Source organism: Hetaerina americana, unplaced genomic scaffold, assembly GCF_022747635.1.
Source record: "Hetaerina americana unplaced genomic scaffold, ioHetAmer1.1.p SCAF_2, whole genome shotgun sequence".
NCBI classification, from domain to species: Eukaryota; Metazoa; Arthropoda; class Insecta; order Odonata; family Calopterygidae; genus Hetaerina; species Hetaerina americana.
Window position 1 is genome coordinate 26,991,191 of NW_027286763.1, and position 23,483 is coordinate 27,014,673.

At 43.4% G+C, this 23,483-nt stretch overlaps 1 protein-coding gene across 1 annotated transcript; it reads right to left on the minus strand.

Moving 5' to 3' along the window:
* Nucleotides 1-1,527: 1,527 nt before the first annotated feature.
* Nucleotides 1,528-23,247, minus strand: LOC139687645 (alpha-amylase-like). The gene is made up of 11 exons (XM_071584885.1): nucleotides 22,809-23,247; nucleotides 20,596-20,747; nucleotides 17,410-17,581; nucleotides 13,896-14,011; nucleotides 10,753-10,886; nucleotides 10,416-10,535; nucleotides 8,726-8,850; nucleotides 5,884-6,103; nucleotides 5,429-5,547; nucleotides 3,130-3,288; nucleotides 1,528-1,794 (listed from the first exon to the last, which is right to left on the minus strand). The coding sequence occupies exons 1-11, from the start codon at nucleotides 23,022-23,024 to the stop codon at nucleotides 1,783-1,785; spliced, it is 1,545 nt and encodes a 514-aa protein (XP_071440986.1). The 5' UTR covers nucleotides 23,025-23,247; the 3' UTR covers nucleotides 1,528-1,782.
* Between the last annotated feature and the right edge of the window lie 236 nt (nucleotides 23,248-23,483).

Genomic DNA, 23,483 nt, shown 5'->3' on the forward strand with positions numbered 1-23,483 from the left:
TCCATGGGCAGCTAAAGCGCGACGGGAAAAAGGCTTTGATTGCGTCAGGGGTTTTCTGCGACTTAATGGGTGACGCGGTTTGATGAAATTCTCGAAGAGCGACTTTCATGAGGAACGACTCATTCGCACCGCAGCCCATTGTTTCTGCGTGATTACGCATATTTAGTACGTCTTTAAATATTTATAGCTTACTTTATCTCCAACACCTTTTTCGGAAGGTGCTAATTCATCAACATTTTTTTTTTGCAACTTAGCCGAATTGCGTATTTTTTAACTGCCCCACCACTTGTCGTGGTCATGCCCTTCCCGAAAAATGCCTCAAATGTTTCACAGGCTATTTTCCGTTCAGTATTTACGTGTTGTTTTATCACAACTGCCCGCCGTCTCATTTAATTGATGATTAATCATTGGCTGGAGAAAACCTGCAGAAATTCAGGCCTCATTGTGATACAAGGATTCTCGGTGAGTTGTGCAGAAGATGATCGCCTGTTTCACCCGCAGAAATTTGCGTAGAAGTAACTCTACAGTTATATCATCATCGCCATCAGAGGTTATATTTGGCAATGTTGTCTACACAATCCATTCAAACATTTTAGCTCTGGCGGGAGACGCTCTGTATTCAAATGCCGTCAACTCAAACACTCCTGCTGCGGTTCCATTGGCTACGACAGGCCCCGAGCCTTGCGCCTCGGTGTGAACAGCTCTGCTAAGCGTCGTGTGTGGCTGTGCATTCGCGTAAAAATTCAGCCTAAGAGTCTTTTCCGAGAGTTGCATTGCATGTGTAGGACATAGGAATATCTTTTAATGACAGCCTATTACAAATTGATTTTTCTACACCCGTGAGTAACTAGCCTTCTTTTGTCTCGTGGTTGCGAATCATGAGCAAGGCGATACACCAAATCATTGACTCTACCTCCTCTAATAGTTTCTACATCTAATTTTGCAGTCAAGGACCTGATGCGATCGTTTTCTTGATTTGGCAAAAAAATCATCCTCTTACCATCTCTCCGATTTGATTGTTCTCCAGAATATTCAAGGCTGGAGCCACTTTGCGTTCTCTTTCCTCCAGTCCGCTCCGAATCACTCGTAAACTATCACTCAAAAATAAGTTTTCCTTACCTAATTTTTCCATTTCTCATTTGATCAGTGACAAATATCACCCGCAGTCGTAAGGTATCATATACCTCATGTTTCGGCCCATTTAATGTTCATAGGAGAAATTCCAGAGGAAGATCCACGTTGCCCTTTTTAAATTATTTTTAGCGTGACAAAAATCACTTAAATGACCACACAATTGGGATCAGATACCTTTTGTAGCTGCCTATCTGAGGAACAGATGCTGCGTTGAATATCTTTCGCCTGACCCTTCAACCTATCTGGCATGGGTGACCCTACCAGGAGCAATATCATTCGACGTGATGAGGCAATCGGTATCGGAACGCGCACGTCCTTCCGTCACTTCAATGTCATCAATCTGTAAGCGAAAATATGTAAATGAAGAAAAGAAATCTTTTAAATTGTCGGCGCTTGAATTTATTCTGTTGCAATGGTATTAGCTGTTTGCTTCTTCGGACGGTTCGATACAAATTGACGGAAGTTTCTCCTCACTTGCGCCTTCATGGCTATTTTTCACTGTCGGGAGTTGAAGTCACCGCTTCGGGTCGGCATCTGAACCCTCGCATGTTGATGTTCTTTCCCTCGGAGTTAGTTAAGAGTGAGTTGGAGAGGCTTGTTACATCGTTCAGGATATTTCGAAAAGAGTTTCGAGGTGACACGTCCATGTCATAGTCGCGACTGTAACGAAAGAAAAGCATTATTTAGTATTTAAGTAAAGAAATATTCACTTCAGGTATACATTTACTTGTATAAATTCTCTTGAGACTTAGGAAACGGTGAATTTTAAGCTCCGTCCGTAAGACCACCTGGAGCGTAGGTACTCTAGCTGGTATTGAAACACGCAGCAAAGGGCATTAAAAAAACGAGTACTCGTCCACGAGGGCAGATTTCAGATTATCATGCCCCATGTTCTTACAAACATACTTAGAGATGTCCGTTGATTATTTTTCAGGTGATTGTTACCCCATGACTTTTGCCCTCTACACACATTTCGTGAGTTGTGCAAAACGTTTGCTGACAGATTGATAGGTATAAGTAAACATGTTTAGTTTTCGTTTTGTACGAAGTTCGGAATTAAGCGTAAAAAATTGCTATTTTTAGTATCCACAGCTCAAATATTAACAAGACACTGGAAGGACCAGTCGTTATAACAATGCTCTCGGGCAATGCTGATTAAGATTACCCACCTATTGCGTGAGAATACAACGTTTATTGAGAAGAAAATTGGAAAACTTTCATGTGCGTCTGCATCAGGAATTGGACACCAAATTGTCCACAGTCAAGGATGGAAAAGAGTTGTTTCTATATTTTTTATTTTAATCATTTGTCATTTTACGGCGCTCGATATCAAAATGCCTGCTTTATTCGAGAATTGCCCGAAAAGTGAAGATGCCTCAGTAGTTTTCTTTCCAGTTGTGATGAGGATTTCTTTATTTATCGACTTAATTGGGCGAGGTTGAGACTAATAGTCCCTTCTTCCACTTAACCCTACATTACAGACATTATATTGAAGACAATCACATACAACCAAGCCCTAAATGGAGGGAAATCCACCTTGGCAGGAATCGAACCCGCGACCTTTGGGTTGGTAGACGAGGACGTTACCCCGCCGCCACCGAGGCCGGCATGGGCATGGGAATAAGGACACCAGGAGAAAGGTTTCAATCGTTAAGGCGGAGTTTACAAAATGGGTATTAATTTAAGATGCACTGTGGACAGGACAATTAATATAAGTATAAGACAAAGATTAGTGAAAACTTTGGCATACAGGGTAGTTTTGTTTCACTCGGAGACTTGGTCTTAAGGTAAGAGTAGGTATTAACCTGTTGAAAAATGGATATGGGGTGGAACGAAGAAAAAAAACGGGCAAAGCAGAACAAAGGAAGTGGCATGGAGGAAAGGGGGCATGTTTCTCAGATTTTCGCCAGTTTAAATCCTTATCAAGTTTTTCGGTTGGAGTGATAGTGGTAATGTCCAGTGGCCGAGAGGCAGGGGGCGCCGCCAGCGTCTCACCTGAACGTGGATGGCGAGGACACCGTCCTCCTCGTCGGCGGCGAGGTCCACTCGCGCCCTGCCACCCTCCGCGGACACCGTGACCGTCTTCCCCGTGCACCGCCCGCCCTCCAGCGACCCGGAGATCACGTCGCAGTACACGCCGGGCGGCAAACACGTCTGCGGGAGAGAACAAGACAAAAGTAGAGGACTAAAACCTGGTATTGCGAGTCCTCCTCTTGATTAGAATAGTTTTTGGGCATTGAAAAGCTATTCACTCATTGTTTATTAAAAAATCGGCCTTCCGTCAATATATGGTCATCAAATTTTTAAATACGAAAAAACACTCTATTTACACATTTTTACCTTTTTCACACTTCACATTGGAAGGAAAAGATACCATTTAAGTCTCCATTGGCGATAAATCATATTCCGTGATCAAAAAATAGTTGAAGAGAATAACAGTTCGAGAATGATAAACGTAAATGAGAAAAAGTGTGGGCGACATTCTATCTGCCAGTCAATAGTCCCTCGAGGGTCTCGGCATGCGTTCGCATTTGTTCGCAAGTTCGACGGGGAATTGTAATTACTACGGTGGGCCATATAAACGATGAGCAAACAATTACTCTTAACTTCGCTGTGTACTTTCGAGAACCAATTTAATGAAACGCTGAGATTATTCTTTTTGTATCAGAGAGAAACTCGACTGATTTGTGTAACCTTCGTCCTTCCAGTGCCTCCCAAGCAAGTATCTCCAGTACTAAGTTGTCCTTTCTCTTTGCTCAAAACGATTCTTCAGGAAGCTGGTAGCTCTCCTTAAAAACCTGTTTAATTCCAAAATATAGCAAATGATCCTAATCGAGACGAGTAATCCTTGACGAGAAATGCTTTTCCTTAAACTTTTTATCCGATAATTTTCTCATCATATATGAACTTTAATTTCCATCGCCATACCACGAACATGTTCCTGACGTGCTTATGGTCGGAGTAGTAGATGACAGTCTGACTCCTAAGTACTTTACTTAGCCCGCCAAACTCATTTCTACTCCTCCTTCGTATACGAGGTGTACGAAGTTAAGATTTTTTTTCCTAGTAATTTGTTACATTGTATTTTTTTAAATTATTGGAGACCCTGCTTTTGGCACCAAATACTAATGCTGTTGAGATCGATTAACGAAAAACACACTCTTTTTAGTCACTTATCATTGAAAAATCTACCGATTAAGGTAAGTTTAGGATGGACAAAACTACCGAATAAATATTGTGTTACTCTTAACAAAACGCAATCCAGCAACCTACTCTACCTCAAGTCCCTCTTCATCTCTGTGTATGTGTACTTCCTTTCTGCCTTCATCCCGTCCAACATCCCTATCCTATTCCTGTCCTTTCCTCATTTGCCTAACATTCTCCCCTCTATTACAGTCTTCAACATCCCACTGCCAATCAATACACCTTTCATCCATTTTTCCTGCCTCCTTAGGATTTCTCCCAACATACCCCTCTCTTCGCCCACCATACACAGTACTTCCTCATTTGTTTTCCTTCCGGCTTATTTCTCCTTGATTTCCTATCGCGGTAAAAAGCTGTATTATTAGTGAATAATCTGAATTTACTGGTTATCGGACAATGATTTTCATTGATGCAAGTGAGTAAAAGTAGGGGACCGATTACGCTTCCCTGCGGCACGCCAGAGTCTGCGTTCACGATGTCGAACCCAATTTCATTATTCATTAATTTTTATTTTTGCTAAAAGAGAAAGCTGCGATGTCAATTCATTGCTTAAAATCACTACTTATGTGTATTCTGACAACACGTAACGTTATGTCGGTAATGGAGCTCCAGACGAGAAATTTGAGTTCGTATCGTTAGGGAAATCCTGTTCGGCACACTCGGTAGCCTATTGCACAGGCGTGTACAGTCCACTATCGCATAAGTGATACCAGTTACTCGGGGGGGAGGGAGCATGATAAGCGCGCACATACATCCAAAAGGTAGAAATGCAGGGAGTACGATCCTTCCATTCAATCACAAGCTAGCGAGCTTGTTCTCATGAGCCCACGAGATGCGCACTCCCGTGAAAGGGCTGCATTCTAAACTTGAATTTACCCTCAGAGCCAATAGTCAGTCGCTGCACATGCTCCCAAATCGCACGCACCCGCGCAAAATGTCCCCTCCTATCCCTTTTTCCCTTATGACGTGCATCGTCGGGTTATGAAGGATCGAGGAGAGCACCACGGAGAAATCGCGGGGCGCCCTCGGTGATGCAGGCGAGCACATCGATCAGAGCGGCCGTCCGTGTTAGATCCTCCCCCGTACTCACTGTGAGCTCCCTCTTGAGGTGCGCCCCGTGCTGCCCGTTGAAGGCGATGAAGCCCTTCCGGCCGCGGCAGAAGGCCATCTGATTGCTGCCATTGTCCCACCAGTTGTCCACGCCGGTTCCTGAAGTGAGTAATGATGGATGGGTTAAAAATGTCGCTCCCGAATTGTACAATTATATCTCGTAATTATGTCTGAAATATAGTATGCTGCGAGGATTCGGGACTCATTCGAGGGGGCACTGATTTAATGAAGAAGAAAACACGGGGATGAGCTGCATTCAGCTTCGCATTAAAGTGCTCTTAGAGGAATAAACAACCTTCAGCACAGTAACATCGTGACTTGAAATGGCACACAGGCGCTGGAAATTCGGGTTTTCAAACTTAAATTGAACTCGTTAGTGCATTAGAATATTTCATCGTATGATTTTATGAACAGGCATAAAGAGGGAAGGCTCACCCTCAACGGCATTCCGGAAGGCGACCATGTTGTAGATCTGCCTCCAGCGATGCTCGCACACCCACCCACCGGCGCAGGTGAGGTCCTCGTTGACGACCACGTCCAAGATGTTCCCCGTGGAGGGGTTGTGGGGCGGACCGTCGTCCGCGCGCTCGAAGTGGAAGCTGGACATGAGGCGGGGTAGGCCGTGTGGCCAGGCGAGCATGAACGCCACGGCCATCTGCCCGAGGAGAGAAAACCGCTGACTTTGATTCTCGACGGAACTCGCGTCTGCAATCTCTCTATGTATGCACGCGCCATTCAAGTGCACATTGAAGGGTATGAGGAATGGTAAGCACTGAGTACATGATTGACGGTATCCCTAAAGCCAGCGTATTTTAGGAAAAATTTTGAATCAAAATTTTTTTATATAGAATTATGTAGTTCATTCACCATCCCTTAGTAAAATCTCTTCGTCCAATTTTTTGATTTCTATAAACGAATCATAACATTTTCTCAAAAAGTAATTTGGATCAATGAATAAGTACAAGTTTAAAGTATACCATCGTTTTTGGACGCCTTAGTGAACGTTTCTCGCTTTGGGAATACAAAGGCGACAAACCACGAGAAAGATCACGCCTACGATTCGAAGAGCAAAGAATGGCCACCCACATTTGAGTGGATGCTCGCCGTCGGTATAAAGGCACTGAATCGAATCAAAAGAATAAAAAAAGTATTTTCAGTCATTACTTTTAACTACTTGTCCTTCATTGCACGGAACATTTAACTTTCCAATACGACACACCGCCGCGGAAATCTACCAAATGGCGACAGATACGAATGTACCATCTTCTCCCCGGATTCGAGACTCATCGAGTTAACATCAACATAATAACCTTGAAGCCATCGTTAGGGTGTGTGGCAGGGAATGATTTCACGCTAGGCGCAAAATTCCAAAATTGAATTGTGGTTGGGTGTTAGTTACCAATAGAAACATCAAATAATTTCACGGTGAAATGGATTGAACACTTAACTTATATGAAATGCGGTATCTGAGTATAAAATATTTCTCCCTAATTACGGGACGAGATACTAATTCAGGTCTATAGCAGCGTCGCTTAAAAGTTTCTTTCACATTTGCTGGAAAATTGGCATGTTAAATCTATCGGTTCGTTAGTTGATCTCTCTAATCTTATTTTATTGATCATCGACGACGGACCTAGTCGTCAAACATTTTAAACCCCATTACGTAAACAATCTGCTTCCAATTTATGGAATTGATTATTTTAATCTGTAATTTAACCATCTCTCCCTGAGTTGTTCCCAACCTGGTTCCTCTTATAATCTAGATGTATTATCAAGTCTACCATAAGAAAAATTGACTAATATAGCTCTTCTTGACTACATACGAGTACGCTTGACTCGTATGCTTTAATTCGGCAATCAAAAAGGACTCCCGGAGGATCTCGTAGAAACGTTCTAGAAACATCGCATGACTCTTCTCACAGGTAGTCCATAAATAGAGCGTTAGTCGGAGCAACACATATAACGATTTTATGCGGAAGCGATGCCTTAATCTCGACTGACGTCCTGATAAACGCGAGCGGCGTAACTGAGAACGCAGTATGAGCTTTCTCGTTTTTAGGCAATTTATCCATCATGACGGTGAGCTTAAAATTTGTTATATTAAATAACCACCCGAATAGTGAAGGTATTTGCGTATGCTTTCATTGATAAATGAATCAATAGAAGATTTGACTCTATATTTCCGAGAATGTTTAAATCAGTATTGACGAACGTTTTGTAACGACTTCGCCTCAGGTTGAACTGGTTTTCGGAGCGATTTGGGTCTTTAAAGGGTTTCCCGGGGACGAATCGGGGGCCTGGAGTGGCGTGGTCTGTTAGTCCAGAGAAGACCCACCTTATAATCGATGGTTTCAGGCGTTATTTTATGGAATCGGTTCATACTTAAGCGGATAAAATAATACTTTGTAATTCCACAGATTTATTTCACAAACACACGACCCGGGTTTCGACGTACAACGTCATCTTCAGGTGCAGACATACAGGCGACCAACATATATATACCCTTAGACCGGGGGGGGGAAGGGGGGGAGGAAAATTGGGGGGAAGGAAAGATAAAAAAGGGGGGGGGGCTGGGGAGGAGGATGGTGGGGGAGGGGGTTGGGCAAGGCGCGCTTGTGGGTGGAGAGCCAGGCGGAATAGAATGAGTGGGTAATGGAGGGCCGTGGGAGAGGGGGGGGGGAAGGAGTCCCTACCGGATTATCCCTTTACTGGGAGTCCCCAGCGGGGGGGGAGGTTGTGGAAGCCTCCCCCGCTGGGGGTACTTCCCCCCCCCCCCCGCTGGGGACTCCCAGTAAAGGGATAATCCGGTAGGGACTCCTTCCCCCCCCCCCTCTCCCACGGCCCTCCATTACCCACTCATTCTATTCCGCCTGGCTCTCCACCCACAAGCGCGCCTTGCCCAACCCCCTCCCCCACCATCCTCCTCCCCAGCCCCCCCCCTTTTTTATCTTTCCTTCCCCCCAATTTTCCTCCCCCCCTTCCCCCCCCCCGGTCTAAGGGTATATATATGTTGGTCGCCTGTATGTCTGAAGAGGCATGCTGCCTATAACAGGGCTTCCTTGTCAGTTGTACAATACTGTTATAACTCTGTTAAATTTATCTGTTAAATGTCTATATTTATTGTTACCTCTGTACAACTACTTGGAAAAATAAACACCTTTTGAACTTGATGTCTGCACCTGAAGATGACGTTGTACGTCGAAACCCGGGTCGTGTGTTTGTGAAATAAATCTGTGGAATTACAAAGTATTATTTTATCCGCTTAAGTAAGACCCACCTTGTACAGTCTGGCATTCTTGTAGGTGAGGATCGTGGAGCCACCTCCGCCGTGACCCCTCTGGTTGTCGTGATTGTCCACGAAAACGACTGCATCCTCGCTTGGGACGAGGCCCCACGAAGTGCCTTGCAATGAAAAGACGAGCACCCTCTCGTAAGTACCATACTTACGGCCATTAGTTGTGATGGCTCTCGCACGTTGCAATCCATCCAAGGCAATCGCCCATTGTCTGTAGTTATACGCATTTCCGTGCCGAGGTTGCCGGAACTGGGCATCGGCACTGGGGTGCTGGCACCAAGTGCTTTGGCCACCTAGTCCAGTTTGGACTCTTTATCTTCACAATGGTTCACATCATTATTACAAATATCTTAAAGTGATATTTTCAAGGTAAAATAATTCATTTTGGCCATTGAACAAAATATTGTGCAGTATTTTGGGAAATTTCGTTATCCGGCATATTTAGACTGTGATATTTTAAGAATCGGCTAATTAAGATATTAACCGCAGCGCAACGTGCCCATTGCCAGGATTCTTATCATCCAGTTCCATTAAGTAAACCTTGATATTCCTAGCCAAGGGGTGGGGAAGATACTTATCATTTTCGGGATTCAGGAACGAGGATGAATGTGATGCATGAGAATGAATGGAATATACAGTTGTTGTAGTGTAAATGGTGCATGAAAAGAGGGTGGAAAAAGTTTTAGTTAATTGCTAATCCAATGAAGCGATACAATTGATCTGAGCAATCACTTTATAATCCCTCCTCCCTAAGGCAGTGAATTCCCGCCGCAAAGGAATCGTCTTCCCCCCCCCTCCCCCCCGGTCCCACACGCACGCGACGACCGAAATTCACTCCCTAGCTGACAGAATGGACCCTCGAGCCGACATTTTTTTTAATTATCCACCGGTTAAGGTAGGTTTTGGATGGGCATAACTACCAAATCGAACCGACATAATATACGTGGGTTCGAAGCATGCAGGTCACCGGGCTGCAAAAAGCCACTCGGGTCCCGGACAAGGTTTAGGCGGAAACGTGAGGCTCGGTGTAATCAGAATTAGCGAGATGCCCGCCTTACTGCGAAGCAAAACTCTTGGAAAGAAAGACGCGCCACGTAATTGTGCCAAGCAAGAAATTAACTCACAACTGATTTTATTTTCTCCCAGAAAAGTTGCATACACAAGTGAATGGGAGAAGCATGCATGGCTGCGGTTAATTCCATCTGTAATGCTCGTCGCGTTAAAGCTAAAGAATATTCCGTGTCAACCCGATTGCTCCTTCCGACAAGGGAATCACGTCATTCTCGACGGAGGGAGCAACACCAAAACATGAAGTGGGAAAGGGATCCCGAGTTGGGCTTCGAAATGCTTGTTTTAGAGCAAATCCCAACTTGAACCATGTGAGCGTGGCTTTTCCGACTTCACTTGACCGAGGCGATCCCACTAAATCGGCAGCAGATGCTTTGATATAGCATTTTCGATAAATGTGCACGATCCCAAGGTTGACGTGCTCTGCTTGGAGGTTCTTTATCTCTTATGGATTCCGCTACTTCTCTCTTCCAGCCGGGACGTGGAATTAAATGCGCCCGGGAATCGATCCGCGGTCTGTCTCGTCGGATACCATATGTGGGCCGTACATCGATGAAGGGTGGGTGTGTTTACTGAACTGATCAATCCCCCACGAATCACTCACCGAAGGTCTTCAGCCACTTCAAGAGGTTGCTTCCGCTGAAGGCTCCTCCGAGCTCAGCTCCGTACTTGAAGTCCGTCACTCTGCCGAGACCCGAATACTGCGACCAAGAGATACCTTCCCCTGCGGAAAGATAAAATGGACTTCACATGCATATTGACAGCGTCACTAAGGGTTGAATAATCAATCAAATTGAGGCCTCTGACACTACAGGTGCCCATTCGCCGGTGTGTGTTTGCGTTTGTGTGTGAGACGTGCGGTGGTATTGGTGTGATCAAGTCACCACTTCTGGTTAATCACCGACTCTTTGGGTGCATGTTGTAACTAGAATCACTCTTACCGCCTAAATCGATGACTTCTTGGAATATGAGGGGTTTGGAGTTCCTGGCAAACCCGTGGGATTCCTTCAGGTCGTCCAGCCGACTGAAGATTGACCGCAAGTCCTCCGGCCACATGTGCTTGGCGGCGTCAACCCTGGTGGGAGAAATGGTCGTTAGGACACAAGCGTCCAAAGGGAGGCGCTGCGTTAGAAACGAGGAAATATCGCTGTCACGCTTAGTCACCAGACCAAATGACTTTAGACGGGATGGAAAAAAGAAATGAGTCAACAGATCAATTCATATCACATGGATCCGATTCCATTGCGATATTATGTAACCATAAAATTCGCATCCATCCATCGTAGTCAAAAAGAGAAATTTGAAATGACTTTCAAAATATTATTTCTTCTTCGCGTGAACCTAGATGTAAGACAATATAAAGAAGATCTGGTCGCGCATTGCAGGCTTAATAGAAGAATTCAAAGTGAATATTTTTTTAGTTTTTCTTTTCATTTCCTCTGGGAAATTGCATTGTCGAGACGAAAGAATGAATCTCCATTCGTCGAACTCTAGGGAGATCGGTTGCATTAATCGCCTTCTTGGCCGATTCGGATCGTATGCACTCGACTCTATTAGCATTCTTGAATGCCCATTCCATCCGATTCGTGAACATCTAATCTCCTTCAACGTTTTCTTCTATAGTTAAAGCGACAATTTTTACGAAACACAAGTTGTATCATGCCATGCAGGGATAAAACATACTCGTACTATTGAAATACCCTTTTAAGACGTGGAGAATCTACAATTTTGAGATAAATAGGTGGAGGTAGTAAAAAAGTGATAAAATGATTTATTGGCGTGTTGGTGAAGTGGTGTATCTTAAACTGAAATTATAAACCGATTGAAAATGTGGTCTCGTTGTCACATTCTTAGATACTGACACGACCTGTTGAAGTTAAAATTTTGTGGACCGTTATCTCTTTCCAGTATGATTATCAGTCTTATTTTGTGTATTTTTACTGACATTTTATTATTAGTCTAAATGTGTATCAGAATATGGAAACAAAATCATCACCGATAATCTACCGGATAAGGTAGGTTTTTGATGGACAAAAGCTAACAAACGGCATAGGGGCAATTCCCTTGTCTCTCTTAGCAAAACGCTACCCAATATCGCTTACAAGAGACCCCTCTTCAATTCTGTATCGTTTCCTCCTCCATTCATTCCGTACAGCATCTCTATCCTACTCTTGCCCCTTTCTCGCTTGTACAACATCCTCCCTTTCTCATAGTCTTCAACGTATTATTTCCAATCAGTACGCTCTGCATCCATCTTTCCTGAATCCTTTAGATTTCTCTCAACAATCCTCTCTGCTTCCCCACCACACCTAGCACCTCATCATTTCTTCTTTGTAAAGTCGTTCTTCTCCTTGTGTCTCTGCTAATTTGACCATTTCGGTCCAAAACACTTCCGAGATAGGTAAACTGTTCCACCCGTTCTGGTTTTTACCCTCCTATTTTAACATATAGCTTAGCTTTTTTCTTTCTCTAAAAAACACATGAAATAGGTTTTGTTTACAATTATTCTCGTCTTATCGGACTGACTTTTAATTGCACACAGCAGAATTTCAACCCCTTTGCTGTCTGACAAACTAAAACCCATCTACAATCATAACTAATTTAAATAGTTATCCAACGACTTTCATTCCTATTTCCAGTCCTTCCCATGCATGCCTCTTTAACCATTTCCTCCTTATACCCACATACTCCACCTGTACGACGAACTGCACAGGTGATATTGGACAACCCTGTATTACTCCTCTTCCTGACACTGCCAATCCGGGCTCTCCATCCGTCACTCATAGCTGAGCAGTCTGTGACATGTACAGGTTGCGGTTGAGTCTCCTTATCCTTCCAGTCTACTCTTATTTTCTGAAGCACATTCATCATTCTACCCAATTAACACAATACATCGCCTTTTCGTAGTTGTAGTATTCAGGGGAGGCGACGACATTTGAGATCATTTGCGCCATTAGGGATAGACAGGAAAGGATGAAGGGTGGAGAGAAACCCGCCGTTGGTATTAGCCTACTTGTTACGAAAGGCGCCAAGAGGTCCGCAGCTTAACGTCCCATCCGACGGACGGCGTACTCACTCAAAGTGCCCTCCACAAAGCACCTCAAGTAGGGATCGAGATACTTCTGAAAAATATTCAACACTGCCGGGATTTGAACCCGGGCCCTCTGGGTGGGAAGCCAGTACGTTAGCCCCCGCACCATCTCGATCCCCCGCCTTTTCGAAATCTACGAAACAGACAGAGACATCCAGTTTGTAATCTACGTAACTCTCCATTAGTGACCTCATTACTGCTATGGCTTCACATGTGCCTATGCCCTTCCTGAACCCAAACTGATCATCCCCTAAGTAATCATTTGCCCTGCTCTCCATCCTTTTGTAGGGGATCCTGAGAACTACTTTAGCTCGCAAAATCAAACTTATTGCTCTGTAATCTTCACATGATGTAGCCTTTACTTTTTTTAGCATAGGGAACAATATTGATTTGACAAAGTCTTCTGGCAAAATCCCTCCCTCATAAATGGTACGAATTAGTCCATACAGATTCTTCATTCCTCATTTCCTTAAGCCTGTAAGTACTATAGTTCCGCGGTAGAGTTGTCTACTCCCACGGCCTTGTTTGATTTTAATTGCCTCAATACCCTATCTATCTCACATTCGAGTAAGTCTTTGCCAGATATTTTAGGAAATGTCATGTTCTTTGAAATGCAGGATATTGAGTCCATAAAAGTGCATCTACATTGATAATTAATTTTGTAAACAACAATTATTTAATTTTTCTGACGGCCGATTTTAAGACAATTTTCAGACATTTTGGCAAATCGATTTGGACAACTCACTTGAAATTGGCTCATTAGTATTCCTCTAACTTTCGAAACAATCGGTGAAGTCATGCCTTTATCGCAAGTTGCTTTTGGCTTTCATAATTTTTGTATTATTAGTAACTAAAAGGTACTAGAGATAGCCATACTTTTATTTTCATAATAGGACATATTTTTTTGTTAAACGAAAAATCTGAAATATGACACCGATTGTGATGAAAGTGAACGAGGTGGCGCCGTTGGCGATTCATTTCTTTAGCACTCACCGGAACCCGGCCACTCCGTGCGAGATGAGTGCATTGAGGAACTCCACTTGCTTCCCTCGGACGTATTCCTGTCCCATGTCCAAGTCGTGGAGGCCGACCAGTTCACAGTTTCTCACCTGAAAAGGGAAGGAGTCAGCCACGGCGCCGGGAAGGGTAGCCACCTGGACGGGGGCGCCACGCGACATAAAGAAGCGGGCGGTGGCGACACCTACAGCGGTCCTCGGTGGGACGTGGGGAAAGGGCACCGACAACACCCTCAAGAGGAGAGCAAAGCGATCAGGACACTGCGCGTGATCCTTTTAATTGTCCCACTAGTCTCGACACATGATTCCAAGATAGTTGGTTATCCCGACGCCAATTTGGATTCGCGTTTATGACTTTCCACATTACACAATTTGAGGATTTTATTATTTACTTTTATGCATATATACATGTTTATATGTATATAAATATATATATATCTATATATATATATATATCTATATATATATATATCTATATAGATATATATCAATATATATATATATATATATATATATATATACTCATATATACAGAAACAGATATAAGGAAAAGGGATAGGAACACATATAAAGGACGAACACAATAGAGGTGGGGAAGGCGGAATCGAACGGATCACAAGAGTAAAAATATTTCCTCAACCGGGACTCGAACACCGGATCTTTCCACTTGCCGGGCGGATGCTCTTAACCACTTGAGCTATCGAGGATAATCAATTTACCCTGGATCCGTGGGTCTAATATGTCGCCAAGCGACATATTAGACCCACGGATCTTTCTTCTGGCTATGCGTGCCACGAAACGCACTGTTCCTTTCCTGTATGATGTTGTATGAATTCTAACCCACTGTCCTTTCATTTCCTTGTGTATTGTCTATTTCTCCTTTGGTGGGTGAAACAGCCCCCTGACGCCATCTCTTGGCTGAAAGAATCGGGGCGCTTGGCGACATATTAGACCCACGGATCCAGGGTAAATTGACTATCCTCGATAGCTCAAGTGGTTAAGAGCATCCGCCCGGCAAGTGGAAAGATCCGGTGTTCGAGTCCCGGTTGAGGAAATATTTTTACTCTTGTGATCCGTTCGATTCCGCCTTCCCCACCTCTATTGTGTTCGTCCTTTATATGTGTTCCTATCCCTTTTCCTTATATATGTTTCTGTATATATGAGTATTTATTCGCCGTTTGGCGGGATTTCGTGTTTGAATGTGTATATATATATATATATATATATATATATAAATTTGTGCTCACACAACTAATTTCGTCACAATTTAGAAATATGTACGAGGTAATACTAATAATATAGCTCCTATTTCAATGTTCGACTTAGTCATCCTATTTCTCGTAACTCTAATTACCTTCGTTTTATTTGCAATGGCTCTTACCACGCTGCTTTTTTAATATGCTCAGCAAAAATTTTAGTCCCTTGCCTTTGTGGATAATTAAAGTTTTATTATCCGCAAATCTTCAGAATTTGATGAATTCTCCGCCTATTTTCATCCTTGTCTTCATAAATGACTTGACATAAATGACTTTTAGAGAGCATTCAAAATTTGAAGCAAAATACGGTGTCCGTAAGTACATTGACTTTATCAACCGTGTTTCTAAAGTGACTATCCCCAACAAGTGCTTCCTAGTGTCCTTCGATGTATCCAACCTCTTCACCAGTGTGCCGCCTAAAGAAGCTATAGACATTGCAGAAACCAAACTTATCCAGAATTCTGTGCCTTACCCAGTTATCTGTGAACTAATCCAACTGCTACAGACATGTGCTTCGTAAAATTATTTTAAATTTAACGGAAAGTATTTCAAACAGCCCAATGGCCTAGCTATGGGTTGCCCTCTGTCACCGATTCTAGCCGACATTTATATGAACCATTTCGAAAAGAACTTGTTCTCCTCGTGCAACGAACTAACAAATAATGTGTTGTGTTGGTATCGATATGTGGATACACTGAATTTTCTTGATTTAAAAATTTCAAAATTAAACAACCGGCTTGATTTCTCTATTTTTTCGGAAAAACTCATACACAGATCAAGTTATCCATTTCAAGTCAAGACATTACTTCTCGCAAAAACTCTCCGCCTTCCATTCAATGATACACCGGTTGGTGAACGTCCCAATGTCGCAAAACCACGTCAAAAAAGAACTTACCACGATTAAATTGATTGCAAGAAACAACGGCTACGATGAGGAGCTAGCAGAGAAACTATACCGCAAAAAACTGAATAAAATGGCATTGAAAGATATTTACAGTACCGCGCACAGGACCCCGCAGCCAAGTGGCGCAGAATCCTTTATTTAGACGATTTTTCACAAAAAGTATGTTAGAAACTTCCAAAATGTAGAATAAAGATAGCCCATTATAACAAATCAAGCCTCAGGAGCCTGCTCTCCCACACAAAGGACAAAATCCCATATAAGGAAAAGAGTGGAGTATATAAGCTAAAGTGCGATTGCGGAGCAATATACGTACATCGGACAGACAGGGAGGAAATTCCAAGAACGAGTGAAGGAGCATCAAGCATGTGCAAGAAATAAAAAGATGAACTCTCAATTCGCAAAGCATTTGATTGATAATAACCATAAAAGTGATTTTGATTTCGAAATTTTACATGTTGAAAGCAAAGGCTATAGATTAGACGCCTTAGAACAGTTAGAAATTTTAAATAGTGTTTGTTTAAATGAAAATATTGTTAACGAATTTCTGTATGCCTCCCACTCTCCCCTCCTTAAAGTCCCAATCCTCACGGTGGCCGATGACACCCCCCCTCCCCTTCACATCTAACCCTCTCTAATCCCCTGACTCACGAGAGCTCTACAATGTAGACTTCTCCCTCCCGCTCCACATTCCTTCAACCTTGCGGAGGTGACGCCAAACTGCCCTCCCCTCCGGCACGCAAACCCATCCTGACTTTACCCCTCCCAAACCTTCCTGATTATCTCCACCCCACCCCCGCCCTGGCTGTATATATAAGAAGGGCTGCAAATGTAGAGAGCTCACCTGATGATGAAGTTTTACTTCGAAACCCGGGTCGTGTGAATAAATCGTTCGTGTGGAACTACAAAGTTAATCCTTTCATTTATTTATAATGAATCGGTTCCATACAGTTACGCCAGAAACCATCAATTATATCCTTATCTTCATTATCTTCCCAACTTTAATCATTTACTCTGTGTATACTTTTGATAGTGGACATCACCACCTTAACCCCTGCCTCACATTGCTAATCCAGGTTCCTATATTCGCTATCAGAAACTGTGCGATTCTTAGGAATGTGCACATTCAGTATAAGTCATATACACAGTCCTGCAGTCTAAGCCCACATTTTGCAATTTTGGAATGGCAATGCCATCAGCTAATAGTAAATAATACAAGAGGAAGTGGAATATCAGATGAGGAGGGGAGGGGAGCCACGCTGGTTGTTTTGGCAGGTGCGGAGGAGAGTGGAGGTCGTGTGTCGTGTGGAGGCCGTTTGGAGGGGTAGAGTCACCTCGCTGGCGTCATGGTAGTCGCGGATGCTGCACTGGGGGCGGAAGTGGGAGGCGTTATAGGGGACGCCTGGGTATGATCTTCCCTTGGGGTCCGCCGGTGTGCCCGCGTTGCCCCTCACGGGGTCCGGTGCGTCTCCCGTCATATGGTTCAGCACCACGTCCACGTAAATCCTGCAAAAGAAGAGACGAGCCATCATTAGGACAGTTTTGCGATTGGCGTCAAAGCTTAACGTCAACCGTACTTAAAATGTACACTCGCGGTGAACGTTTAAGATCGATTCGACAGTCATGAGGTGGATCGATGACCCGGGAAACCATCGTCCATCTTCATTGGTGTATCTCCGAATATTTGGCCTCTTGTACGGCAGTCGAGATCCGTAGTGCGCACGCACTGGTGTTAGCCGTGAACGTGAATGTTGGGAACAGCTGATTTTCGAAGTTCTCCTCCAGCGATCGTGGACCACCCACCCCTTAGGAACGTGTTTACCGAAGAAGGGACTGTAGTCCGCATTGACTCCAGTCGAGGTTATTAGAAGAGGCGACCGATAGGTTAGGAGGTAATTTGCAGTGCTAAGGATAGGTGGGCAATTTGGTAGAGATAGGATTTTCAGGGAATGGAGAAATAATAGACGGAGAGTGACCTGGCGTCGATACAAGCCTTCTCTCTTAACGAAACACGCCAAAAGGTCCCGACATTCAACGTCCAATCCATCGGACGACATACTCAGCTTGAAATTGGCCCTCCACGTGGCTACTCCCCAAGTAGGGAGCAAGGTCTCACTGAAAAATCCCAATGCACTCGCGATTCGTGCCCGCGCCCTCAGGGTGGGAGGTCAGTACGCTAGCCACCTCACCAACCGATCTACGCGTTCACTCCACAGAGTCTCGTAGCGAACACGTACTCGTATGTGGCTTACTTGACGTACATAGACTCATGCATGTGATTTTTGTGTAGAATATCTCACGTAAATGAAACATGAAGCACATACAATAAAAATTGATATACTGCTTGCTGGCTAATAAACCTAAACACCCTGTCCCTAGCTCCAATGGGGTATCGTCGTTGAAATGAAAGACTTAAATCATAGTAATATACTGATATACAGTTCTCTTATAGCAGTTGTTATATAGAACAATTTAAAACTTTTGTCAGGTTCCCCGTCTGAGGTATTAAGGTTCAAACTGTGGAAAATTTGAAAAAAAAATTTCCACCGGGTGGTAAAATTTAAAGTAAATATTTTTCAGCGTTAATGAAGGTACACTATACTTCTATACACGCTTAGATACAAAGTATTAGGTTTTTAACTCGCTCCTTCCCTAAGAATGGAAAATAAAGTGACGACTATTTTACATTCCTAATGATGGAATTCGTATTAAAATTTATCTATATATTTTGATTGAAAGTAATAAAACTACTGATAAATTGTCAATGATCTTGGAAACACTGCTTCTTAGGTATTAATATTTACTAAAAAGTCGTCAAATGCCAGAATATGGGAGTCACATGAGTAAAAAATGACCGCTATTTGTAAACCTAACGAGTTTGTAGGGTAACGCAATGTATTTATTCAAGACTATACTCTATTTCGGTATTCCTCTCTTAAAACCTAGAAAACTTCGTCCACTGGAACATTATACTCTTCCGAACCAAAGATTACAGATTAAATCTCTTGCATTAATTGAAAGGATATCTCTTTGGCAATGCTGTTGAAAATCCCTCATTGTACTACGGTAGGCGAGATGATGTCAATAAAATTAGGGCTATTAAGTGTAGCGTATTCAGGATGCCATTTTTTCTGCGAACGATAAGGGATCAGAATAACTTTGCCCGGGCGCGCTATGGGGAAAAGTATAAAGCGTTAAAAGTTTATGATGTGTAATAACCCCCAGCCAAACACCGTAGCAATGGCTCGCAGGTTACCTTGCATCCAAGGGAGAAGTGCGCTTTGATGTATGATATTGATTAGGCAAACATATTAGTAGCAAGCTATGAATATAGGTTTAGTGGTTTTCTCTCTATATTATCAATGCTCCTTTTCCTTCGCTTCGTAGCTACCAATCCTCTGTCTACATTAACATTTATCCAATTAGTAAAGATCATTGGTATGTCCTGAAATATTTATCCGCAGCCTTCCTAATCGCGCCGAATGTTTATTCTATTTAGCTACGAGGGCGTCCTTTTATATTATTGTTTCCTTTTGTAAATTTAGAGAAATCAGATGTTTTCGAACTCCCATACACGAAAATGATTCCCCGTTTGCCGTCCCTGTGGTTGAACACGAATTTTGAACACTTGCAGTGCGTGAATTTAGCAAAATTTTCAGGCATTCGCTAACTAGCCGTGGAGTCACGCTGGGCTATCCGCTGCCAATTCTGAATATGAAGGATAATCTCATTAAACAAAAATGATTGTATTAGGTATTAATCCGTTTGAATAAAATAAATCATTAGTTCATTATAATTTCACATATTGAGAAGCGATTTGCGATACCTCTTCCGCGCGAGATAAGAACAAGGAAAGCGTCGCCGAAGATGGAGTCAGCCGTTGGCTCTACTCTCTGAGCGGTTGCGGCCGCCACATGTAGAAAAAAGAATTTCTCGGCTATATGGGATGAATATCATTGCCAAAGTGTTGAACTTTGACCCCTCTCAGTATTATAACGTTGACCCTGTCCTCGAGCCTAACAATACCCTCCCCACCAATTTACACTTGTCCTCCACTCTCAACGACCGAGTAACTGAACCGCTCGAAATTACAATCCATCCTGAATGTTAGCTGATCTTTTATTTATAACCTCAACCGAGGTCTTATCATCAACTCCATCCTCTTTGTGAAATCTTTATCTAACGCAATTATTTTATTATATCCCTACTACTTTTTCGATATTATTGATCACCTCATGTCAAGGGTGAAAAATTCCTAGTTAATGTCCTCCGATTTTAGTGTTTAACTTATCCTTCCTATCTATCAAGAATAGAATTATCTTTAATTTATTTCCAATCATTCTCATCTTGTAGCTAATAAACAGATATTGTGTTTGTGCTCAGCAATGACAGTAAACCTTTGGCTGAAGCTTAGATGATATAAATCAACGTCGAAAAGAAATATTAACATTGGAATCTCCCAGGCGACATCATCACCTGCCAAGGTGTATTCACCCATTGCTTTGCATTAGTGACCTCACCTGACCCCTACGGCGTTGCAGCGCCTCACCATGTCCCCGAAGTCTGCTTCGTCCTCCGAGCGACCTGCGATGGTATAGGACACCACCTGGTAGCGCTCCCACCACGGGCGAAACGGCCGGGACACCACCAGGCTCTCGTGGACCGGGGACACCTAGGTGGTAGGGACAGAAGTTAGATCGGTCTCTGTTGGGATTCGACCGATTTTGGATCGATTCGAATCGATCCACACCAAAGAGATTTTTTTCTGGGTCGCGGTAATGGAGAAATTAAGGAATTCTACCAATCTCAATAGGATGGTGTGCATCGTTGAAGTGAGAACAATTAACATTTCAGCTGGCACCACTCCTGCTAATCATGCCGCTAGCACTAATATGGTCTATTAATTCACGTAATATTGTTTATGAAATCTATGCGGGGTCCATTAAGAGCGATCATCCCTTTATGAGAGATCACAAGATAAGTCTAACCTCGCCGCATTGATTTAAATGCGCGTATTAGCTCCAAGAGTGAATCGAATGTACTCAGAGAAACTCGTGCAAGAGAGTGGAAGATCGCAATAATGCTGCACGGCATTTCTAGCAAGAAATGATTTGAACGCGAGATTGAAATCTATTTAGCATAGCATGAAGTAGCAGCGAACTTTGAAAGTAGCAAATTCAAGTACAAAGGGTGCTTCTGACACCAGCCTCGACTTGATATTCGATAAATAGAGACGTTTCAGGCGTGATATAGTGGAATATCATAATTAATTAAATATTGGTAATTTTCCACAAAATAATTTCGTGGCAAATTGCCAATTTTTAATTTATATTGGATGGTAGAGACGGAATAGTCTGCGTGGTGTCTCCATTGTTAACAATCGTGGTGCGTCGTTTTGGTAGGATTAAGAGGTACCTGGTGTTGTCGTTGAATAGTGACATAATTATGTTTCCAAAGCTTGAAAGATTCTTATTTCACATTTTTAATTTGATAAAAATTGACAAAAAATGCTATGCAATTCATATCCCTTAGGCTGTTTGCCTCGCGATAACCACTGCCAAGAAAAGTCTGGTTTAAGTACAATGACCTTTGCTTGAACAGCACAATTTCTTTCGTACTGCCTTAAAAATGCATGTCCTTCTCCTCTTGTCCACGTATGTGCGTATTTATTATTCTTCCTCGCATGCCCCTGCATCTGGTCTCCTTTATTCTCTCAACATGGTGAAACCAGGGCAGCATACGTACTCCTTTCAAACAGGCCTCTCACAGATGCTGCATCTACTCCACGTCAAATTTTAACCCATCCATTCCCCACCCTAGCTCTCCTATTGTTACTGTAAACACTCAACCATCCTACTCCGACCGTATGTAGTCGACATTTATGTTAATCCTGACACACACACAAGTTTCGCTCCATTAAATTAATGACAGGGGTAGTATGCTTCTCTATCCTGCCGTTCTTACTCCCTGGGAAATTCATTATTTATTTTCTCCGAAAAATACCCACGGTCTTCCTGCTGTCATCGGCACACTTCTCGTCTCTCGCCTTTTCCCAGAAATATCGTACCGAGATAGAGAAAATCACCCACTTTTCCAATCATTTTACGGTTTACACTTGCCATTTCTAACATATCCATATCAGGCCCAAAAATTTGAATTTTTCGACGCATTTACCTTCAATTCATTTCATTCTGTCATGCCACCGAACCACTCTCGGCTCTCCGAAGATCTTATTGCCTCTAAAGTAAATCATTCAAATGACTCATGGTGTGAAATTAGAATGTAATAAAAGTCGCTGCAAATTTGTTATTGTACTTAAGATTTCTATGGGAAAACTACTTGTTTTTTTAAGTAGTTGCCGGGATACCGGGAAGGAAATACCAATCGAGGTACATTTTTGATGGGCGATGTACTGAGCAAAGCTACACCGAAGGCACGAACACGCCCTACGTTGCGGGAAACCACATTTAAACTCCACATACCTTCTCTACATCCCTTCATTCCGTCCAAAATGCCTGTATTCCACTTTTCTCCCCTCGAGCACCCCAATACTCTCCCCTTTATCACAGCTTGCAACATTCCGAGAGGAAATCGAAATTACATCTGAATTAGGCGGACAGTTATAATGAAAGGGCCCAGGGACTTCCTCGGGACCGGCCGAACGGCGCACTACGATTCCTGTATAAATGGAGCCCGACCAGACGCCATGGGACACTCAGTGGACGCCATGCACCTGCACGCCTCCGAAGCCGTAGGGCCCCAGGAACCTCTCGCACTCCAAGGCGACGTCCCGGAATTTCCACTCGAAGAGGTGCACGAGGACGGAGCGGTCCTGCAGCATGTGCGGGTCCTTGTAGGGTGAGGGGGCGGAGGCCCGGGCATCCGCCGCGAGCATCACCGCCGCCAGCACCAGCACCACCCGGGAAGGAGAACAGGGAATCGACACCATCGCCCAGGGTCGCAAATTGCCCGTACCAATCCCCGTGTCCTCTCTCGTGCGCTCGGAGGAGTGTCGCGAAGTCGAAATGGCGACTGCCGTTTCCTCTCGAGACCTCCCGTATCATTCGATGCTGACCCCATATCGGGGGAAGCCCTCTCTTCCCATCTGTCAACCTCTCACCCCACCCCCTTCCTTGAGCGGTGACCGATTTGGCAATTGGATTTATGGATTTATTATTTCAGGACCGAAGGAGAAAACACTGTCCCCCCTTTCCCCAGTCCAGTGTTGTAAGAGAAGTACTTTTAGTTGTATCAATTATATTATAAAATTGAAAGAGCAAAAGTTATGGAGAAGAAAATATCAGGAGCATGAAAGTTGTAAAATATAAAGAGTTTTGGACCGGAAAAAAAGGTAGGCTAAATTTAAAGGTGGGTGAGCAACCAACTCCCAGCTATGAAGACTCCGAAG

Excerpts from the sequence above, each read along its gene's own strand:
- LOC139687645 (XM_071584885.1), bottom strand. The coding sequence starts at position 23,024 with ATGGTGTCGATTCCCTGTTCTCCTTCCCGGGTGGTGCTGGTGCTGGCG. Across the intron at positions 20,748-22,808 it reads ACGGCTTCGGAGGCGTGCAG|GTGTCCCCGGTCCACGAGAG; the intron begins GTGCATGGCGTC and ends CCTACCACCTAG. Across the intron at positions 14,012-17,409 it reads ACTACCATGACGCCAGCGAG|GTGAGAAACTGTGAACTGGT; the intron begins GTGACTCTACCC and ends TTCCCTTTTCAG.